Source organism: Bufo bufo, chromosome 8 (assembly GCF_905171765.1).
Source record: "Bufo bufo chromosome 8, aBufBuf1.1, whole genome shotgun sequence".
Lineage (NCBI taxonomy): Eukaryota > Metazoa > Chordata > Amphibia > Anura > Bufonidae > Bufo > Bufo bufo.
In genome coordinates, this window is record NC_053396.1 from 125,907,960 (window position 1) to 125,927,493 (window position 19,534).

Below are 19,534 nucleotides of genomic sequence, written 5' to 3' on the forward strand. Positions count from 1 at the left end.
CTTGCGACTTTTTTAATAGTCCCAATAGTAAATCTGTCTAGAGATTCATTTACATAAGAAAACACGCCCACTTTCAGAAAACTGGCGAGCATAGTGCAGAGCAGAAAAAAGTTGCAAATTTGTGCACAGTTTTAGCGTTTGCGCATTTTTTTGCGACTTTTTCACTCCATTATTCTGACCTGAGCTAATGATAAATCTGGCCCAAAGTGTCTTTGTATTCATCAGGGCGCAGGTAGATTGTGCACAATTACTTTTTTGGTCAGTTCAGGAATTAGGCGCAAATGTGCGGCCAAAAGTCACACATTAAATAAAAAGTTGAAGCCGTATACACGTTTTTATGTTTCTCGAAAAGGCCCAACACATCGCAGACAAACAGAACTATGCCACTACCAATGGAGTGGAGTAAAAATAAAGCTAATTTTTGACAAATTCATACTTAAAAAGGCGTTCCAACATAAATAGGCTAAAATAAAATAAAAAATGAATAAATAAATTAAAAAAAACAAAAACACAGAGCATATTAAGCTCCGCCCTTAAAAGTCACCCACACCATGAAACAGTCTAACGGGTTTAAAAGGACTCCAGAAAAGGCGCAGCGCTATTAGTAAATGTGCCTAAGACAATTAATCTGTCTTAAAAAAGAAAAATTAGACAAAAACAGGCACAAACCCTGTAACTTTTTTTTTTTTTACTAGTCCATCTGCAAATTTTTTTATCTTATTTTTTACTGGTACTGATCTTTTGAAGTACTTTTCTTAGGCTACTTTCACACTTGCGGCAGAGTGATCCGGCATACAGTTCCGTAGCCGTAACTGCCTGCCGGATTCGGCAAAATGTATGCTAACTGATGGCATTTGTAAGACTGATCAGGATCCTTAAAAATGCCTGATCAGTCAAAAAAATGCATTGAAATGCCAGATCCGTCTTTCCGGTGTCATCAGGCAAAACGGATCCGTGATTTATTTTTTTCACCTTTTTTTCGGTCTGCGCATGCGTAGACCGGAAGGTCGGATCCGGCATTTTGAATTTCCTATGGAAAAAATTGCCAGATCCGGCATTCAGGCAAGTCTTCAGTTTTTTTTCGCCGGTTTTCGCTTTTGCCTGATCAGTCAAAAAGACTGAACTGAAGACATCCTGATGCATCCTGAATGGATTACTCTCCATTCAGAATGCATTGGGATATGCCTGATCAGTTCTTTTACGGCATTGGGCCCTTTTGACGGAACTCAGTGCCGGAAAAGAAAAACGCTAGTGTGAAAGTACCCTTATTTTTTTTTGGGAGATGGTAATTTGTTATTTATTATGAGTCCCTAGGCCAGAAACTGGTGTAGAAAAGTCGCATCACCCTGTTTTCGGACCTTCTGAATGCTCGTGCACCTGCATTTAGTCCCATGAGGTGTTCCGATGCCCAGGGGCAGATTGGCCATAGACCTTACGGGGAAATTTCATGGTGGGCCGAAGCGCAGGGGGGCGGCCAGTGTAAGTTTTTGGGGATGTATTTTGTGATGGACTGTGGTATTTGGCTCTGTTGGGGTGGTATAATGTGCCACAATATGGTATTGCTGGCCCTGCCCTCCATCCATTTGGACCCAACTACAAAACGGGGCCACTTATTATTTTTTCCAGGGCCATTTTAAGTTCCCAGTCCGCCCCTGCCGATGCCACTACCGTGAAATGGCAGCTGCGGCACCACCAGCCCCGGCAAGTTCACTATAATTGATGGCACTTTCCTGGTGTAACTGATAGGCGGATAGCTACAGGTGGAGTAGATTTCATAAATTGAATAGAACTTGTCATACTCTTGTCCGTTTTGCGTACAATAGGCATTTCTATTATGGGTGGCCCGTTCCGCAATTTGCGGACCGCAAAACACAGCGCGGTTGTGTGCATGTAGCCTAAGGCTGGATTTAAATGTCCATATTTCTTGCGTGTGTCACGACTAGGGATGAAACATCTGAAGTCGATTCGCATAATACTTTGTTTGAATACTGAACGGGGCGAGCGCTCCGTACAGTATAAGAATGTATTGGCTCCTATGAGCCAAAGTTATTACTTCGCAAAGTCTCGCGAGACTTCGCATAATAACTTCATAAATCAATTTCTACTGTAAAAAAACATTTCCCTAGTCAAAAGTTTACCCGATGTGAAGTCACAGCACCATAGATCCCTTTTTATGCTGCGAGTTCAGGTCAGTTAAACCCACGATAGGGCCGTGACACACAGAAAACGGACATGTGCATCCATCCGGCTTTTTTCATGTTGCAGTAGTTTCCTACAGCTATTGGCCTGATTACTGCACCCATGTTTTTCTTGTGGTGATCTGGAGGCAACACCCGAACACCGCGCCACCACCTAGATCCCTAGGCTGCTGCATGTTCAGTGTTCGGTCAGTGTTTTTTCACTGACCATTGGTAGGAGATGCTTTGGAAATCCTTTTTTCAGCCTATCAGTGCACAAGAAATACAGGGGGCAAAGGCTGTGAAACACCGTTTTGTCTTGGACACCATCACAGACACGGACGAGTGATGGAGGCCTTAGGCCTCATGCACACAGCAATGCCTTGCAGTGCTCAATCTTGACTGTATGTAAAAGCATATACCCATAAAACGAGGCCCCAAGACTGAAACTGAACGCATACTGAGGTCCAGGGGAGACCCCTTAACCCTATGCTTCAGGCCTAATTTTGCTCAGAACATTGTTGGGGGTCCATGTTCACGGACGACCACTGACATGAACTTTTGATCCTCTTAGGGTGCCCCCTCTGGCATATATCACGCTGGCGCTCTCAATCAATGATATCTTTGATATTTTTCTAAAATACGCACACTACAAATGAAATAATGAGATTGGCTGCCAACGGCTCCTTACCTGAACCTCTCTTGGCCAGCCGTGTCCCAAATCTGCAACTTGATCCGCTTGCCTGGTTCAATTTCCACCAGCCGGGAAAAAAAATCCACCCCCACCGTGGGGTCAGACACCTGGGCAAAGCGCCCCTCTGTGAACCTCCGGATCAGACATGACTTCCCTACCGTGGAGTCCCCAATCACGATGAGACGGAATTGGTACAACCAGATTGCTTCCATTACTCCGGCTTCGCCTGTGCTCGTCCTTCTATCCTGTAGGACTCTCCAGCCGTGGGATTCAGTCTTCTGAAGTGACCGCTAATGGACAGACCTCCAAACTTTATTCAGAGGGCCCAGGTACCAGCAGAGGCCTTATACTAAGGGCTCCTAGCACAGGGCAGCCTCATGAACCAGGTGACAAGGCTGATTACTTAGCAGAGCTCAGTCAGTGTTCGCCTCCAGGGGGCGCTGCAGACAGGTAAGAGCAGGAATCAGTGGAGCAGCAGGAGGTGTGTGCTGAGCTCAGCCATGTTCTTCCTGATCACTGGCAGCAGGGGAGGGGTGTGATGGAAAGGTCAGACAGCCTCCATTTTGCAGTCCAGTATGAGGAGTCTGTTATGCACAGGCCGGGGAGGTAGCTGATGGCACAGAAGGGGTCACATCAGTGGGGGCCAGCGATGGGGGCACGCACATTGCAGGGGCACAAGGCCTCAGTGGGCAGAGCCAGGCCAGGTCTGCTCCTCGGTGCACTGGATCACTGCACGGTGCGATCCGGGCACCTACCTCCCCAGGAACGTGCAGGGCTCGCACAGTGGCTGCCAGGGATCAGCATCAGCCCCCGGGCACATGGACGCTCAGCCACCTAATATCAGCTGATCTGCCTCCGGCGACAAGCCTAGGCTGGCGGTGCCCGGCAGATGGCAGTGCCCAGGAGACAATGGAGGGCGCCGCTGCTGTCAGGCGGAGAGCTGGGCTACAGAGGATGATGCCCGCACCGAGCTGATGAAATGGCAGCAACATCAGCACCAAACACTCTGACTCATCATTGGCATCAGCAGCTCCCGTAATCACCGCACTATACGGGCCAGGGCCGGCCTCTACCGTACTGCTCCGAAGAGCTGCGCGCCTGCAGTCACTGCTGCTGGCCTCCTGGTGCATCACATAGAAGGGAAACTTCGGAATAAATCTTCATGTAATGATAAGATTGTCCCTATAGAGGAAGAAGGAAGGCAATCTATCAATTTACAATCTATGTATCTATCAATTATTCTATCTTTTCTATCTAGAAATTACTGGGCCCCACAGCAAGTTTTTGAATGAGCCCCCGACCCACAAGCCGCTCCTCCTGGGCATCCCCCACTCTTGCATCTAGTCGCGATCGCTGCCTTAGACCAGGCCAGGCACACGCTCCGGCCAGGGTTGCCAACCGTCTGGACAGTCCATAAAAATAGGTGACTTTTTTCCGGTGTCCCTGATTTTTTTGAGGCTGGTGATGACTAGATAAATTTTGTGGTAATTTTCATCATTTTACAGCTCACAGTAAATGCTGGTGATGACTTCTTATCAGTATATTGAGCTATAGACATGTATTACGTGTAAGCTTTATCATTCATGATAGTTTAACAATTTGTCCATAAAAAATGATAGCTGTCCGTGATTTTGGGATAAGTTGTCCAGAAAAAAATAAAAATTTGGGTTGGCAACCCTGGCTCCGGCCGTTTCCTACAGTGTCACTGTATATAAAGTAATTTTATAATACTCTTGAGGGGGTCCTGACAATAAAATCTTTCAGTCCTAATCCTGGGTGGGCCCTTTCTGAGTACGGGCCCCAAAGCAGTCTCCTACCCTGCTTCCCCTATAGCTACGCCCCTGTATCTAACTATCATCTATCTATCTATCTATCACATATCTATCACATATCTATCTATCACATATCTATCTATCACATATCTATCTATCTATCTATCTATCTATCTATCTATCTATCTATCACATATCTATCTATCTATCTATCTATCACATATCTATCTATCACATATCTATCTATCTATCTATCACATATCTATCTATCTATCTATCACATATCTATCTATCTATCTATCTATCACATATCTATCTATCTATCTATCTATCTATCTATCACATATCTATCACATATCTATCTATCTATCTATCTATCTATCTATCTATCTATCACATATCTATCTATCACATATCTATCTATCTACTATCTATCACATATCTATCACATATCTATCACATATCTATCTATCACATATCTATCACATATCTATCTATCTATCTATCACATATCTATCTATCTACTATCTATCACATATCTATCACATATCTATCTATCTACTATCTATCACATATCTATCACATATCTATCTATCTATCACATATCTATCACATATCTATCTATCTATCACATATCTATCTATCTATCACATATAATCACCAAAAAAAATGAAACTAACTTTCGTATGTATGAAAATCCAAAAAGCTTTATTGTAAATATATATAAACAGTACATACATGTATTATACAACAGGCAGCACAAGGCGGGACACACAGATGAGGAGCAGGACCCAAGGAGAGGCCGGGAGATCAGTGCACAAAAATACAGGGAAAAAGAATACTAGCTGAAAGAGCATACCTCAGTCTCATAGCAGCAACGCCCCAAACACAATGCAACAGAGGCGATTGTGGAGACTGAGGTTAAGATGGAAGGAACACAATTAAACATACCCTGAATAGTGCAAAGATCTCTCGGCTAACTCCTGACCCAACGCCGTTTCACCAGTAGATCTGGCTTCTTCCGACGACTATCTATCACATATCTATCATCTATCTATCACATATCTATCTATCTTTATTAGGCTCCATTCACACATCCGCAATTCCGTTCCGCATTTTGCGGAACGGAATTGCGGACCCATACATTTCTATGGGGACGTGTGACCCCCGATACGGAATTGCGGACCCGCACTTCTGGGTCCACAATTCCGATCCTGAAAAAAATAGAACATGTCCTATTCTTGTAAAGGGGACCTCCCTTGATCCAGGGGTGATGTTAGGCCACTAGGCCTCAGGTGTCTTTAGCTTGGGGTCTCCTGTCAAAGGCTGTGAGGGCATGCTGGGAGTTGTAGTTTTGCAACAGCTGGAGGCACACTGGTTGGGAAACACTGGTCTAGGACACTACTTCTCTCACTGCTCCAGTGTTTCCAGGGGCTGAACATGGCTGTGGCTCCTCTTTGCCCCAGCAGCACCAACCTACTGCCTCTTCATGAAAGTTACCTGGGCTTCTCACCTTGCATTTTGGTTGTTGTTGCGGCCATTTCATCTGTCTCAGCAGCCCTATCCGTTAGATGAGAGCACACCATCGCCATCCAGAGGACAGCGATACAGTTGAATCAAAAATTCATACATATCCTAAAATGGTATCAATAAAAGCTGTTGATCGAACACCGCCCAAACAAATGAACAAAGATTTTTTTTTAAAGTTTTAAAACCTAAGAAACACTAAGCTGTAACAGTAGAGACCTGCAGAATGATGTTAATGTCAGCTTTACACCGTAAAAACAAGCACTGGCGGAATGTGTTTTATTTTCCAATTTCACCCCATTTAGAATTTTTTCCAGCTTCCCACTACATCATATGAAGTCTTAACTAGTCCCATTATGAAGTACAACTTGTCCTGCAAAAACAAGCCTTCATACGGCTATGTGAACAGAAAAAAAAAAACATGGCTCCTGGGAGGGGGGATTAAAAAAAAATATAAAAAATGAAGAAACAGGAACTGGCTGCATGAGGAAGGGGTTAAGAATATGCCACGGTATGTTGTGTGCGCTACCAAGCTTTCAGTCTTTACTGCTGGGAGGGGTGGCACATTGTTTCCTCATTTCAGAGTATGAACAGTAGCATAATATTTATATCTTAAATATCCTTTTTTTGTGTGGTCTCTCTGAAAATCTTCAAAGCTGGAAATCTAACAAAGTTGTGAATGTGTGACAGCGCTTTACTGGAAGTATTAGCCAGTCCTACTTTACTGAACAATACCTCTGTGTTCTGGTCTATTATGTAACACAGACAAAATGACAAAGGCTTTATTATAGAATTGTTTCTCCAGTCCCCAAGCACCTTCAGCAGGTCATGTGTTCAGGATTTCCTTAGTTTTGCACAGATGATGAGATTATTCTTAGGCATTTTCATAGATGTTCTTATTATGGGCTATCCTCAAATCATGACCTGATGGTTCTGTTCTGGTTCTGGTCAAACTGACAGTTCGGTTGATGTACTGCTCCAAATTTGATGAATGTACGTGCACGGAAAGAGTGGGGGGGTGTAAGGTGGCGTGTATCTTTTCTATTGGCTATAAACTCTTAACTTTTCTGTAACATTGATGACAAGAGGAAGTTCCCCCCTCGCTGGTGGGTGAAGCCGTTACTTCTTCTTTCTTTGTAACTGCTTGCTTGAGCTGAACGGAAACCACAAAGAAGCACATGATAAAACACAAAGTAAGGCTAAGTTCACACGAACGCAATACACGGCCACAGTTCTGTGTGAATTCCGCATCACGGATGCGGACCCATTCACTTCAATGGGTCCGCAAATCCTGAATCGCGGAACGGCCGCACGGGACGGGACCCCTCGCAAGGTCCGGCGGCACGGCGAAATAGCCGCGGGACAGATCCGACATGGTGAAGAGTATGTCGGATCCGTCCTGCCGCAAGTGTGAAAGTAGCCTTAACATAGTCCTCAACAAGCAAGTATCCATTTTGTCTTAATGGTCCCTAACAGTCCCCCCTTCGAAACTTTAGTATAGACTTTCCCTTCGCCTAGCGAATCCCCTGGGCATACCATTCGTATCCTCTTCACCCGCAGTGGCGACAACCTACCCCTTCTAGGTAGGCTCCCGGTTGCTCGGACTTGTGGTAATACCCTGGGATTCATCTCACCCTATCTCAGCCAGACATCATAGTGAGGAGGGGGAGCTGTGTTGAGCGATGTTTCCTTCTGTTCTTCCTCATCGTGGGGAAGCATGATAGGTCGTTCATCAGTTTTCTTCATTCTTTTTGAAAAGCGGGTCACACAAATAAGAACGAGCTTAAATCACTACATATGAACCTGTTAGTTTTCCCCTGAAGACGCCGATTCGCTCGGCGAAACATGTAGGGAAGCAGGCTTCAGTTTTTAGGCAGGAAGGCCGTGTAGGGATCCTAAACTCACATAAGCTGGCACCAAGTGTGTGATCCATATCCATAGGGTCACATAGGTGTAAGAAGTGAAACACATCTTAGTCACAGAGACTGACATCCCGATCATGACTGTTTCCTGATAGTTTTAATCCTATTGATCCCTAGACTTATATGTTCTTTTAGTAGTAGAAATAATAAAGACTAGTTTTAATGTACTGCCGGTGAGGCTGCATAAACACGCTAAGGTCCTAGAGACCACCTGATGATTTTTCTTTCCTTGTTTGAATTATTAGCGTGGCAGCCTCCTGTGGGATCCATTTGTTTGTTATGAATGATAATCACTACATATATCACCAATATTATTAGGGCTACATGCAATATTACTTGGACAATTCCCATGAGCCAACCCCCAATACCTTTAAACCAGTTGTCGGGGTTAAGGAAAGAGAAGGTATCAGACCACCATGTATCTTTATCAGCTTTATGTGAGTCCAGCCATTTATCCCTTAGATCCGCCATTTTCTCTATACCCACCTTAACTTGCAAATTAACCTGCGGGTTTATGTAATGGCAACAAGAGGGTCCCACAACCTGGCACATACCTCCATCTTTAGCTGTGACATGTGACATTAGCCCAGTGTCCCTCTTGCCAGGGAGTAGAGCTATAATCTACTGAGGGTCCTGATCTGTTTATCATGAGCCATGGGGCATCTGCCCACCCTGCGACAGGTAAGGCCACTTCCCTGTCCTTGTGTGTACTGGATTTAACTTGGTGTATACTAGTGAGAAAGATGGTAGAATCAGACAGGTCAATCAGTTCAGAAAGGTCCAGGGGTATTGCAAAATAAGGCATACTGGTTGAACTCACGGGACTGTGGGTACAGATCCAACTATTTCTCAGAGTTTCAGTCTCCTTCAACCCCTGGACTAAAATTTGATGGTGCCGTATCAGCGAATTGTCCCACTCATCACCCAGTGGCGTGAATACTGCGGATATGCCTACTGTCAAAGTCATGATCAGTATTATTATTATTTATTATTAAAGCGCCATTCATTCCATAGCGCTGTACATGTGATAAGGATGCACATACATAATACAGACAATTGCACTAATTATAAACAAGATGAGTTACAAACTGGTACAGAAGGAGAGAGGGCCCTGCCCGCGAGGGCTTACAATCTACGTGGTATGGGAGAACAGTAGGTGCGGGTTAAGTTGGTCATGGCAGTATAGAGGCAGCAGGGTCACTGGTTGTAGGCTTGTCTGAAGAGGTGGGTTTTCAGGTTTCTTTTGAAGGATAGCACTGTGGGTGAGAGTCTGATATTTTGGGGTAGTGAGTATGGGGGATGCACGGGAGAAATCTTGAAGGCGATTGTGGGAAGAGGCGATAAGAGGAGAGAAGGAGGTCTTGTGAGGATCGGAGAGTGTGTGTGGGGGTCTATCGGGAAAGTAGCTCAGAGATGTAGGGAGGGGACAGGTTATGGACAGCCTTGTATGTATTTGTTAGTATTTTGAAGTGAATTCGTTGGGCAATGGGGAGCCAGTGAAAGTATGTGAATCCTTATGGTTCCTGGGATGATGGGACAGCCTTCACTCTTTTACAATGTGAAGCGTGGATCCAGGTGGGTCTCCCTTCGAGTTTCACAGAGGTTTGGGTGGTCAGTAGTGATGAGCGGCAGGTGCCATATTCGATTTCGACGAAATTCGCGAATATTCGTTTTATATTCGTCGAAATCAAATATTCGTCATTATTCTTGTTATCGCGATTAATATGCGATTTAAATAATCGCGTATTGCGATTTTAACTTAAAGGCTACTCTCCTATTGAAATAGCAATGCGATTAATTCAAGTTATAATAATCGAATTTCGATTTTAACTTAGCACTGCTATATTCCATTTTCGTTAATTCTAGCCTAATATGGAATATAGCAGTGCTAAGTTAAAATCTAAATTCGATTATTATAACTTGAATATTTTTATTTTTTTCTTATTGTTATATTTTTTTCTTTCCCACTTCCCTAAAGTTGTTCTTACCTGTCCTTTGGATTCCTGGCTTCCTGGCTGCTCCAGTCAGTGCCCGTTGCCGCTTCTGCCGACTTCCGTGCTCATGGAGCGTCCCCATCACCATGGGAACGTCTCCATATACTAGAATGTACTGTCGGATTTGAGAATTACGTGAAAAATCGCAATTCGATTATTTCAAGTTATAATAATCGAATTTCGATTTTAACTTAGCACTGCTATATTTAATTCTAGCCTAATATGGAATATAGAAGTGCTAAGTTAAAATCGAAATTCGATTATTATAACTTGAATTAATCGAATTGCGATTTCAACTTGGACCTGGTTTACTATGGTTGGCTTGGTAGAATTAGCGAATATGACGAATGTATTCGTCATATTCCACAAAACGAATATAACTAATGTATTCGTCATTTTCCACAAAACGAAGATAACAAAGTATTCTGCATCTTCGTTTTAGCTACCTATTCATCAACTTCGCTAATTCTAGCAATCATATAGGAAAGTTTACTATAGAGACAGCTAAGTTTAATTCGCTATGCGATTATATTACTTTGCTTTTTTTTTATAAATAGAATAATTATAATAATTATCAGGTATTATAATTATTCTATTTTTTTTTAAAAAAGCAGTCATATAATCGCATAGCGAATTAAACTTAGCTGTCTCTATAGTAAACTTTCCTATATGATTGCTAGAATTAGCAAAGTTGATGAATAGGTAGCTAAAATGAAGATACAGAATACTTCGTTATCTTCGTTTTGTGGAATATGACCAATACATTCGTTATATTCGTTTTGTGGAATATGACGAATACATTCGTCATATTCGCTAATTCTACCAAGCCAACCATAGTAAACCAGGTCCAAGTTGAAATCGCAATTCGATTAATTCAAGTTATAATAATCGAATTTCGATTTTAATTTAGCACTGCTATATTCCATATTAGGCTAGAATTAAATATAGCAGTGCTAAGTTAAAATCGAAATTCAATTATTATAACTTGAAATAATCGAATTGCGATTTTTCACGTAATTCTCAAATCCGACAGTACATTCTAGTATATGGAGACGTTCCCATGGTGATGGGGACGCTCCATGAGCACAGAAGTCGGCAGAAGCGGCAACGGGCACTGACTGGAGCAGCCAGGAAGCCAGGAATCCAAAGGACAGGTAAGAACAACTTTAGGGAAGTGGGAAAGAAAAATATATAACAATAAAAAAAAAAAAAAAAAAAAGAATATTCGAAATATCGAATTTATATCACTATATTAGAAATATTCGCGAATTAGCGAAGTGCCGATATTCGCGAAAAAAATTCGATATTCGAATATTCGCGCTCAACACTAGTGGTCAGCAACACCTGGTAAGGTCCCTCATATCGTGGTTCGAGGGTGCTTCTGACGTGTTTCTTGACCACCACCCACTCTCCAGGTTTGAGAGTGTGGCTTCTCTCTAGGAAGTTAGGATCTGGAATGGAAGAGAAAACTTGTGCATGTATATTAGACAATTGGTTGCTCAAGGCTATCACATATTGTGCAACAGATTCATAATGCATTTGTAACTGTTGTGGGAAATACTGTCCCATTCTTGGCCCTGTCCTAAATAAGATCTCATATGGGGTTAGTTTGTGTGGGGGCCTTGGTGTATGCCTAAGTGAAAAGAGGGTAATAGGCAAACACTGAACCCAATCAAGCCCTGTCTCCCTGGTCATCTTCAGCATTTTAGATTTAAACACCCCGTTCAATCTTTCGACTTTGCCGCTGCTTTGGGGCCTGTATGGGGTATGATACGCTAGGTTTGACCCTACCATCTTCCAGACCTCTTGGGTTAGACTAGCAGTGAATGCTGGGCCCTGATCACTCTCAATGACCTCAGGTACTCCGAACCTACAGACAAGCTCCTGCATCAGTTTTTTAGCAGTAGTGGTTGCTGTCTGGTTTCGGACGGGGTAGGCTTCTGGCCACCCAGAGAACAAGTCTATCACTACTAGCACATATTGAAACCCTTGGCACATTGGCATCTGGATATGGTCGATTTGTATCCTCTGAAAGGGATATAAGGCTTTTGGGAGACATTTTCGGGGCGTGGGCTCGGTTCTGCCGGGGTTACACTCTGCACAGATGAGACACGCTTGAGTATGTCTCACCAGGACAGGGGTTATCCCTGGGGCCACCCATATTTTGTCAATTAGTTCTTTCATGATGGTTTTGGTTTGGTGGGTGGGCCCATGGGCCACTGAGGCTATTAGGGGATAAAGAGCTCTGGGTAGGCACACTCTCTTTCCTTGTGTCCAGAGTCCAGATTCTTCTTCGAGGGCTGATTCTTTCAGCCAGATTTACTTTTCCCTGGGAGTGGCCTGTTTCTGCATTTGTTTCAGTAGGTCCCATGTGATTTCTTCTTGTTCCAGGTCTTCCTGTGTTACCATAATCTGGTCTGACTGGACTCTTTCCTCTTTCACTGCTGCTTCCTTGGCTGCTTGGTCAGCTAGGGCGTTTCCTCTGGCCTCAGGGGTGTCGGCTCGAGTATGGGCCTTTACTTTGATCACTGCCACTTGGGTGGGCAGGAGTACTGCTGCCATTAGGGCCGCTACTGCTGCAGCATTCTTAATTGGGGTTCCTGCAGCTGTGATGTAATCCCGGGCCTTCCATATTAGTCCAAAGTCATGAACCACTCCAAAGGCATATCTAGAATCTGTGTAGATATTGGCGGTAGAGTCTTTTGCCATGAGGCAGGCTTCAGTGAGGGCAATGAGTTCAGCCTCCTGTGCTGACTGGTCTGGGCGCAATTGTCTTGCACACAGCACTTCATGCTCACTAGTGACTGCCATGCCTGTATGGAACTTCCCCTTGTCATCGGCATACCTTGAGCCGTCCACAAAGAGAGTCCAATGAGGGTTTGTCAGAGGAGTGTCTTGGACTGATGGTGGTGTCCCTACTTCAGCTTCCATCATTGTGATGCAATCTTGTTCCTTGTAAAAAGAGTCAGTTGAGGCCCATAGTTCTTCTTCCTGAAGATCCTCTTCAGCATGTAGATCAATAAAAATCTTCAGAATCTCCAGTATACTCCCCCTTTGGAAGAGGAAGGAGTGCAGCAGGATTGAGGATGTGGCATCTCTGAATGGTGACATTATCTGGCAGGAGCAGACTACACTGATGTCGGAGGGGGCGCTGTGCAGTGAGGTGTTTAGGTTGAGTCTGCTGGAGGATGGCAGAAATCTCATGGGGAGCCAGAATAGTGAGGGGATGACCCAGCACAACGTCAGATGTGATGTCTAAAAGAGAGCTGGCGGCATGGACAGCTCTGACGCAGGAAGGGACGGCTCTGGCTACCGGGTCAAGACGCTTAGAATAGTAACCCAAGGGTCGATTGCGGCCACCATGAGTTTGAGTGAGGACTCCAGTGGCGTGACCTTGGCGTTCCATGACATACAGTCGGAAAGGAAGGTTGTAGTTGGGGATGCCAAGAGCAGGGGCAGATGCAATGGCGGCCTTCAATGACTGAAAAGCTTCTCCGGCCTCCATTGTCATCTGGAAAGGAGTAGCAGCATTGCAAGGTATACAGTCATATAAGGGCTGCATGAGGACAGAAGCATCAGAGATCCAGCGCCTGCAGTAGGAGATGAGTCCCAGAAAGGTTTGCAGCTGATGAGGGGTGTCCGGGAGTTGGATGTCAGAGATAGCCTTCTTCCTCGCCTCAGTTAGGTGCTTGTGACCTTGAGAGATACAATGACCTAGGAAGACAACTTTGGGGAGACACAGTTGTAGTTTGGCTTGTGAGACTCGACATCCAGCGGAGGCTAGGAACTGGAGAAGTGAGACAGACTTAGTCATGCAGATTTGGGGAGAGACCGCACAGAGGAGAAGGTCATCCACATATTGGAGGAGTTCTACATCCGGGTGATCTGCTTGCCAGGGTTGCAGAACAGAGGACATAGCCTTGCTGAAGCAGGAAGGGCTGTTTTGGGCCCCTTGAGGCATAACAGTCCAGGTGTACTGTTTGCCTGCATGTGTGAAAGCAAAAAGAAGCTGAAATTTCTCATGTAAGGGAATTGAAAAGAATGCATTGGCCAGATCAATGACAGTGAAAGTAGTGGCAGTGGGTGGAATGCCAGCAAGGAGTGTGTGCGGGTTGGGGACAATAGGTGTCTCAAGAACAGTAGCCTCATTGACAGCTCGGAGGTCATGCACCATGCGGTACATTGGAGGCTGTTCTTTCTCCCTTTTCTTCCGAACTGGGTAAAGGGGTGAGTTACAAGGAGAGGTAGTGATCTTGATTGCCCCATTCTGCAGGAGGGCCTGCACCTGGAGGGTAATAGCATCCTGTTGTGAGATAGAAAGCGGATATTGCGCTTTGTATGGCAGAACCTTGGGGTCCTTCAGGGTCACAGTGACCGGTGGGACATTGAGGCGTCCGATATCCTGGGGTCCTTTGGCCCAGAGAGTATCGGAGATGAGGTGCAAAATGGTTTGCAGCGAATCCCCTTGCTCATATGAGTCAGTGTCCTGAAGTGTGGTTAATGCCATAAGGAGGCAAGTATCTTCCGGGTGTAGGGCTGTACCGAGGGTGACCGTTCCATCCTCTTTGAACTGTATGTTAGGCTCTGATTTTCTTCAGAAAATCAGAGCCTAACAGATTGAAGGGGCATGTTTGGCTGACAACAAACTGCGACATGACTCCTGCAGGGAGGTGGAGTTGGGGGGTTTTAGTCCGGGAGAATCTAGGGGAAGTTACTGAGAGTGGCTTGGTCACGGGGTTATGTTGCACAGCCCCCTCTAGTCCAGAACAGGGTAATTGAATGTCAGCGAGTGAAGAATGAGGTACGGCAGTCTCACATAATACACTGCGGGCTGCACCAGTGTCTACAAGAAATGAAAGTTCCTTCCCTGCCACCTCGAGAGTCACTCGAGGGGCGGGACCGGTAGGAGGGGTAGAGACTGTCATATATGGAATGTCCCCTCCCTGCACTGGTTTGCCAGCGTCCTATTGCGATGAAGGGGGCTGAGTGCCCCCCTGTCGCCGTTGATTGGTTGGCCACAGATGTTTGCTACGGCAGTGCCGCTTCATGTGCTTGCCGCACCCATAACAGACATAAGGTGGTGGGTGTTCTCCACCATCTTCTCCTGACATTACGGCTATCACAGCAGCACCGGTTTTCTTTGTGTTACTCTCTAGACCCATTGCAATCTGCTCCAACTTATCTAGTGTCAAGGATTTCCACTCGGGGCGACAGGTCACAAGGGCTTTGTTTATCTCTGGTCGTAGACCATCGACAAACGAGCAGGCCAGGAGTCTGAGATGAACAGGCTCATTCTGACTAAAACCCATGTCTTTGTAATTTAGTTTAATCCTCTGAGCAAATTTCTCGACAGTTTCAACTTTTTCCTGTATCATATCCTGTAATGTGGTAGATTGGTCTGCTAATCTTGCTTTTGTCCATTTCTGTAGCTATAAAGTATTCTCCAGATTCATGATCCTGGGGGTCAAAGTTATCACCCTTCAGTTCAGGGGTGTGGATTTGATCCATTATCAGTGAAGAGTATTCACCTGTCTTGTTTTCCACTATACTTTGCAGGTCCGACCATGTGCACCCATAGGTTTGATGCACTTGGGACAGTTTCCTGAAAAAGGGCATGGGATGGGTCTCAGGGTCAGGCAGTAAATTCACTATGGTGAATAACTGTTGTGGTTGAAAGACATATTTTGGTGGTCCCTGTGGCCGGTTAAGTGCTAGGGCTTCTTTCAGTGTCTCAAGGTTTCCCTGCTCAATTTTCTGTAAGTTCTTTTGTAACTCTGTAATCTGACCCTGCAGTATTTGATCTTGCGAACGTCGTGATGGGTGCACGGCCATGGGTACAGTCCACTGTGGTGCCAGGGATAAAGTTGGCGGATCACCGTAGTCTGTCGGGGTACCCCGCGGAGGAGTCTGCATATTACCCGGTGCATTTTGTATGCCCATAGTAGATTCTGCAGCACCGCCTGCATCCCCCTGTTCTGCTTCATCAGGTTGCCCCCCCACCATTATAGGAGTAAGGATGGCAGGTGTGTGGGGTAGCATGAATGTACCGTCCGGGTTAACCATGGGGTACAAGGTAGCAGTAGGAAGGGGCAAGGGTGACATAGGAGTGACGGGGGGTGGTCCGGACCGAATGATATTAAAGGTCCGTTCATGGGCGTTGGCTGGGGACAAGATGGCGCTGTAGCTAACGCGGGAAGTGATGGGACGTGCTGGGGAGTAGTTACCAAGGTGTGATTTTGTGGGTGGGGAACCCCACAGGGAAGGCACGTATCACGGGAGGAGGGATTCTGTTGACCACATGTTTTGCAGGTCCACCCACCTGCTTTCTTCCCAGCGCCATTATAGGGTGGTGGCAAGTCATGTATCAATGCAACACCAGGTTTACAGAAATATCTCTGTCTTTTCTCATCAAAATTTAGTTCCCCCCCCCCCCCCCCCGGTCTGTTCAAATTCTTTACTACAGTCCAACCACACACGGACCATGTCTGTCAACTTATCATCCTCTAACTTCCCCCTCTTCTCGTTTAACAACACTTACCAGGTGGCAGTACATAGGATGCCTCCTTTACAGACACTATAACTCTTCTCCAACTTAGTTAATCCTTTTATGAAACGTTTGCCTCTCCTGTCCACCACGTACTGTTCAGGTGAACATTAGCCCTTCGGGACACTTTCCTCATTTCCCATTATCTCTCGCACCTACTGAAGCCGTCTAAAGGCCTCTGTATAGAGTAATCACTGGACTTTGTCTTAATGGTCCATAACAGTTCTAGGGGAGAAAACCTCCGTTAGGTATGTCATGAGTTAATATTTTTTTTTTTACTGACAGCTTATTGTACAGTGTGATGTAAAAGAAAATTAGGACATACCTGAGCAGATCAGTGGTTAGCAGTTGTGCCTTGGAGCACTGGGGTCCTAGGTTTAAATCCAACCAACATCTGCATGGAGTTTGTATGTTCTCCCTGTGTTTGCCTGGGTTTCCACCCAAAGTCATACTGCTAGGGAACTTGGATTGTGAGCTCCACTGGAGACAGGGAGTGATGATAATGTCTGTAAAGCTCTGCAGTACATGTCAGCCTTATATAAGTGGGTAAAATAAATACCTTGCACCTTCTTTGTATTTTGGACCCACTCTTGGTTTTGGCAGAATACTGACCATGTGAAGTGACCTTATAGGAGTTTTGCTTTTTAGACAAACCTTTGTTATAGGGAGGACTGTTGCTTAGGAGAGGATCTAGGGTACTACCATTTGGAGTGGCCATGCTGTGCTTGGGATGCGTCCGCCTGCAGCCGAGTACCACATTACCTAATTATTAACTGCGCTGTTTCTTCTGTCTTCGTCGGTAATGGTTACACAGTAATCTGCAAAACCACACTGCCAATGAAGACAGAAAAAACAATGCCGTTGTAATTAGTTAATCGGATGCTGTTTCGGTTTGTACGACTCTACAATAATCGGCTGCAGGTGGGCGCATCCCGAGCACAGCGTGGCCACTCCATGTGGTTGTACTCTTAAGGCTGATTTACATGACGGTGCTTGACCTGGGAAACACGGGCCGTGTGTTGGCCACATCTCCTGGACCGACAACGGCCCCCTGACCCAAACTGACTGCATCATAGTGTTTTATGATGCAGGCAATTCCTCTCAGATTGTGGGTCTATTGTACTGTACTCACAGCATCAGATCACAAGTCTCTTTTACTGTACTCACAGCATCAGAGGTCAGATCGCCAGTCTGTTGTACTGTTCTTACAGCATCAGATCGCCAGTCTGTTGTACTGTACTCACAGCATTAGATGTCAGATTGCCAGTCTGTTGTACTGTTCTCACAGCATTAGATGTCAGATTGCCAGTCTGTTGTACTGTTCTTACAGCATCAGGTCGCCAGTCTGTTGTACCGTACTCACAGCATCAGATCGCCAGTCTGTTGTACTGTACTTACAGCATCAGATCGCCAGTCTATTGTACTGTTCTTACAGCATCAGATCGCCAGTCTGTTGTACTGTTCTTACAGCATCAGATCGCCAGTCTGTTGTACTGTTCTTACAGCATCAGATCGCCAGTCTGTTGTACTGTTCTTACAGCATCAGATCGCCAGTCTGTTGTACTGTTCTTACAGCATCAGGTCGCCAGTCTGTTGTACTGTTCTCACAGCATTAGATGTCAGATTGCCAGTCTGTTGTACTGTTCTTACAGCATCAGATCGCCAGTCTGTTGTACTGTTCTTACAGCATCAGATCGCCAGTCTGTTGTACTGTTCTTACAGCATCAGATCGCCAGTCTGTTGTACTGTTCTTACAGCATCAGATCGCCAGTCTGTTGTACTGTACTCACAGCATCAGATCGCCAGTCTATTGTACCGTACTCACAGCATCAGATCGCCAGTCTATTGTACCGTACTCACAGCATCAGATCGCCAGTCTGTTGTACTGTACTCACAGCATCAGATCGCCAGTCTATTGTACCGTACTCACAGCATCAGATCGCCAGTCTATTGTACCGTACTCACAGCATCAGATCGCCAGTCTATTGTACTTGTACTCACATAATGATGAAAGTTCAGTACAACAAACCCCTGATCTGATAGGAACTGTATGATAAAACACTGTGATGCAGTCAGTTCAGGTCAGGGGAGGTAGGTCCAGGGGATGTGGCCAACACACAGACTCGATTTCCCAGACCGAGCATAGTCATGTAAATCAGCCCTTAGAGGTGTAACTAGATCATTCAAGGATAGCTTCAAGCTTACATCTCAAAAACATTCACACTCTGTCTCAGGTACCAGAAGGCAAGAATCCACCCTGCCAATATAGATACAAATGTTCACCTACAAAAGACAAAATACATTCAAATTATGTGAAATATAGCACATACAGAAAAAAAATAAAAAATTTATATAATAAACGAAAGAGAAACAGTGGGAAGCTCACCAGAATAGAGAACGACCCGCTACTATCCAATAGCTAATACAACTTGATAAATACTCTGGTGGTCAGCTCACAAGAAGTTAAAATACTTATACTTATTTATTATTACCACTAGATTATAATCAATATAAATATGGAAAAATATATCCTGCGTTATTTGTACCTTATTTGTTATTTGGGCACAAATAACGCAGGATATATTTTTCCATGAACATACCATGAATGCGCTCTACTATAAAAAGACTTGAATGAAATATTTCCTATTTATTTATGTTGATAGAATATTACAGCTGTACCATAAAATTGTGAGTTGCGTGAGCTCCGCAATCCACACCATATGACTGGTCCCAGGGACTGTGACCAATTTAAATTTACTGATTATATAAATTTTTAGGCATTTTTTTTTATAATTGTTTTTTTCATCATAATTGTGTTTTCTATCAGAATTGTGTTTATTATAATTATATTTTTATTAATGATAATCTAATGGTAATAATAAATAAGTATCCAGACTTCTTGTG

At 44.7% G+C, this 19,534-nt stretch overlaps 1 protein-coding gene across 1 annotated transcript in view; it reads right to left on the minus strand.

Annotated features, from left to right (window-relative positions):
- The window catches only part of RAB39B (RAB39B, member RAS oncogene family), a 34,634-nt gene extending 31,425 nt beyond the window's left edge, over positions 1 to 3,209 (minus strand). Inside the window, exon 1 of the mRNA XM_040404850.1 lies at positions 2,869 to 3,209. Within this exon, the coding sequence (XP_040260784.1) occupies positions 2,869 to 3,083 (215 nt within the window). The 5' untranslated portion in view covers positions 3,084 to 3,209. The remainder of the gene's footprint in view (positions 1 to 2,868) is intronic.
- Positions 3,210 to 19,534: the final 16,325 nt, after the last annotated feature.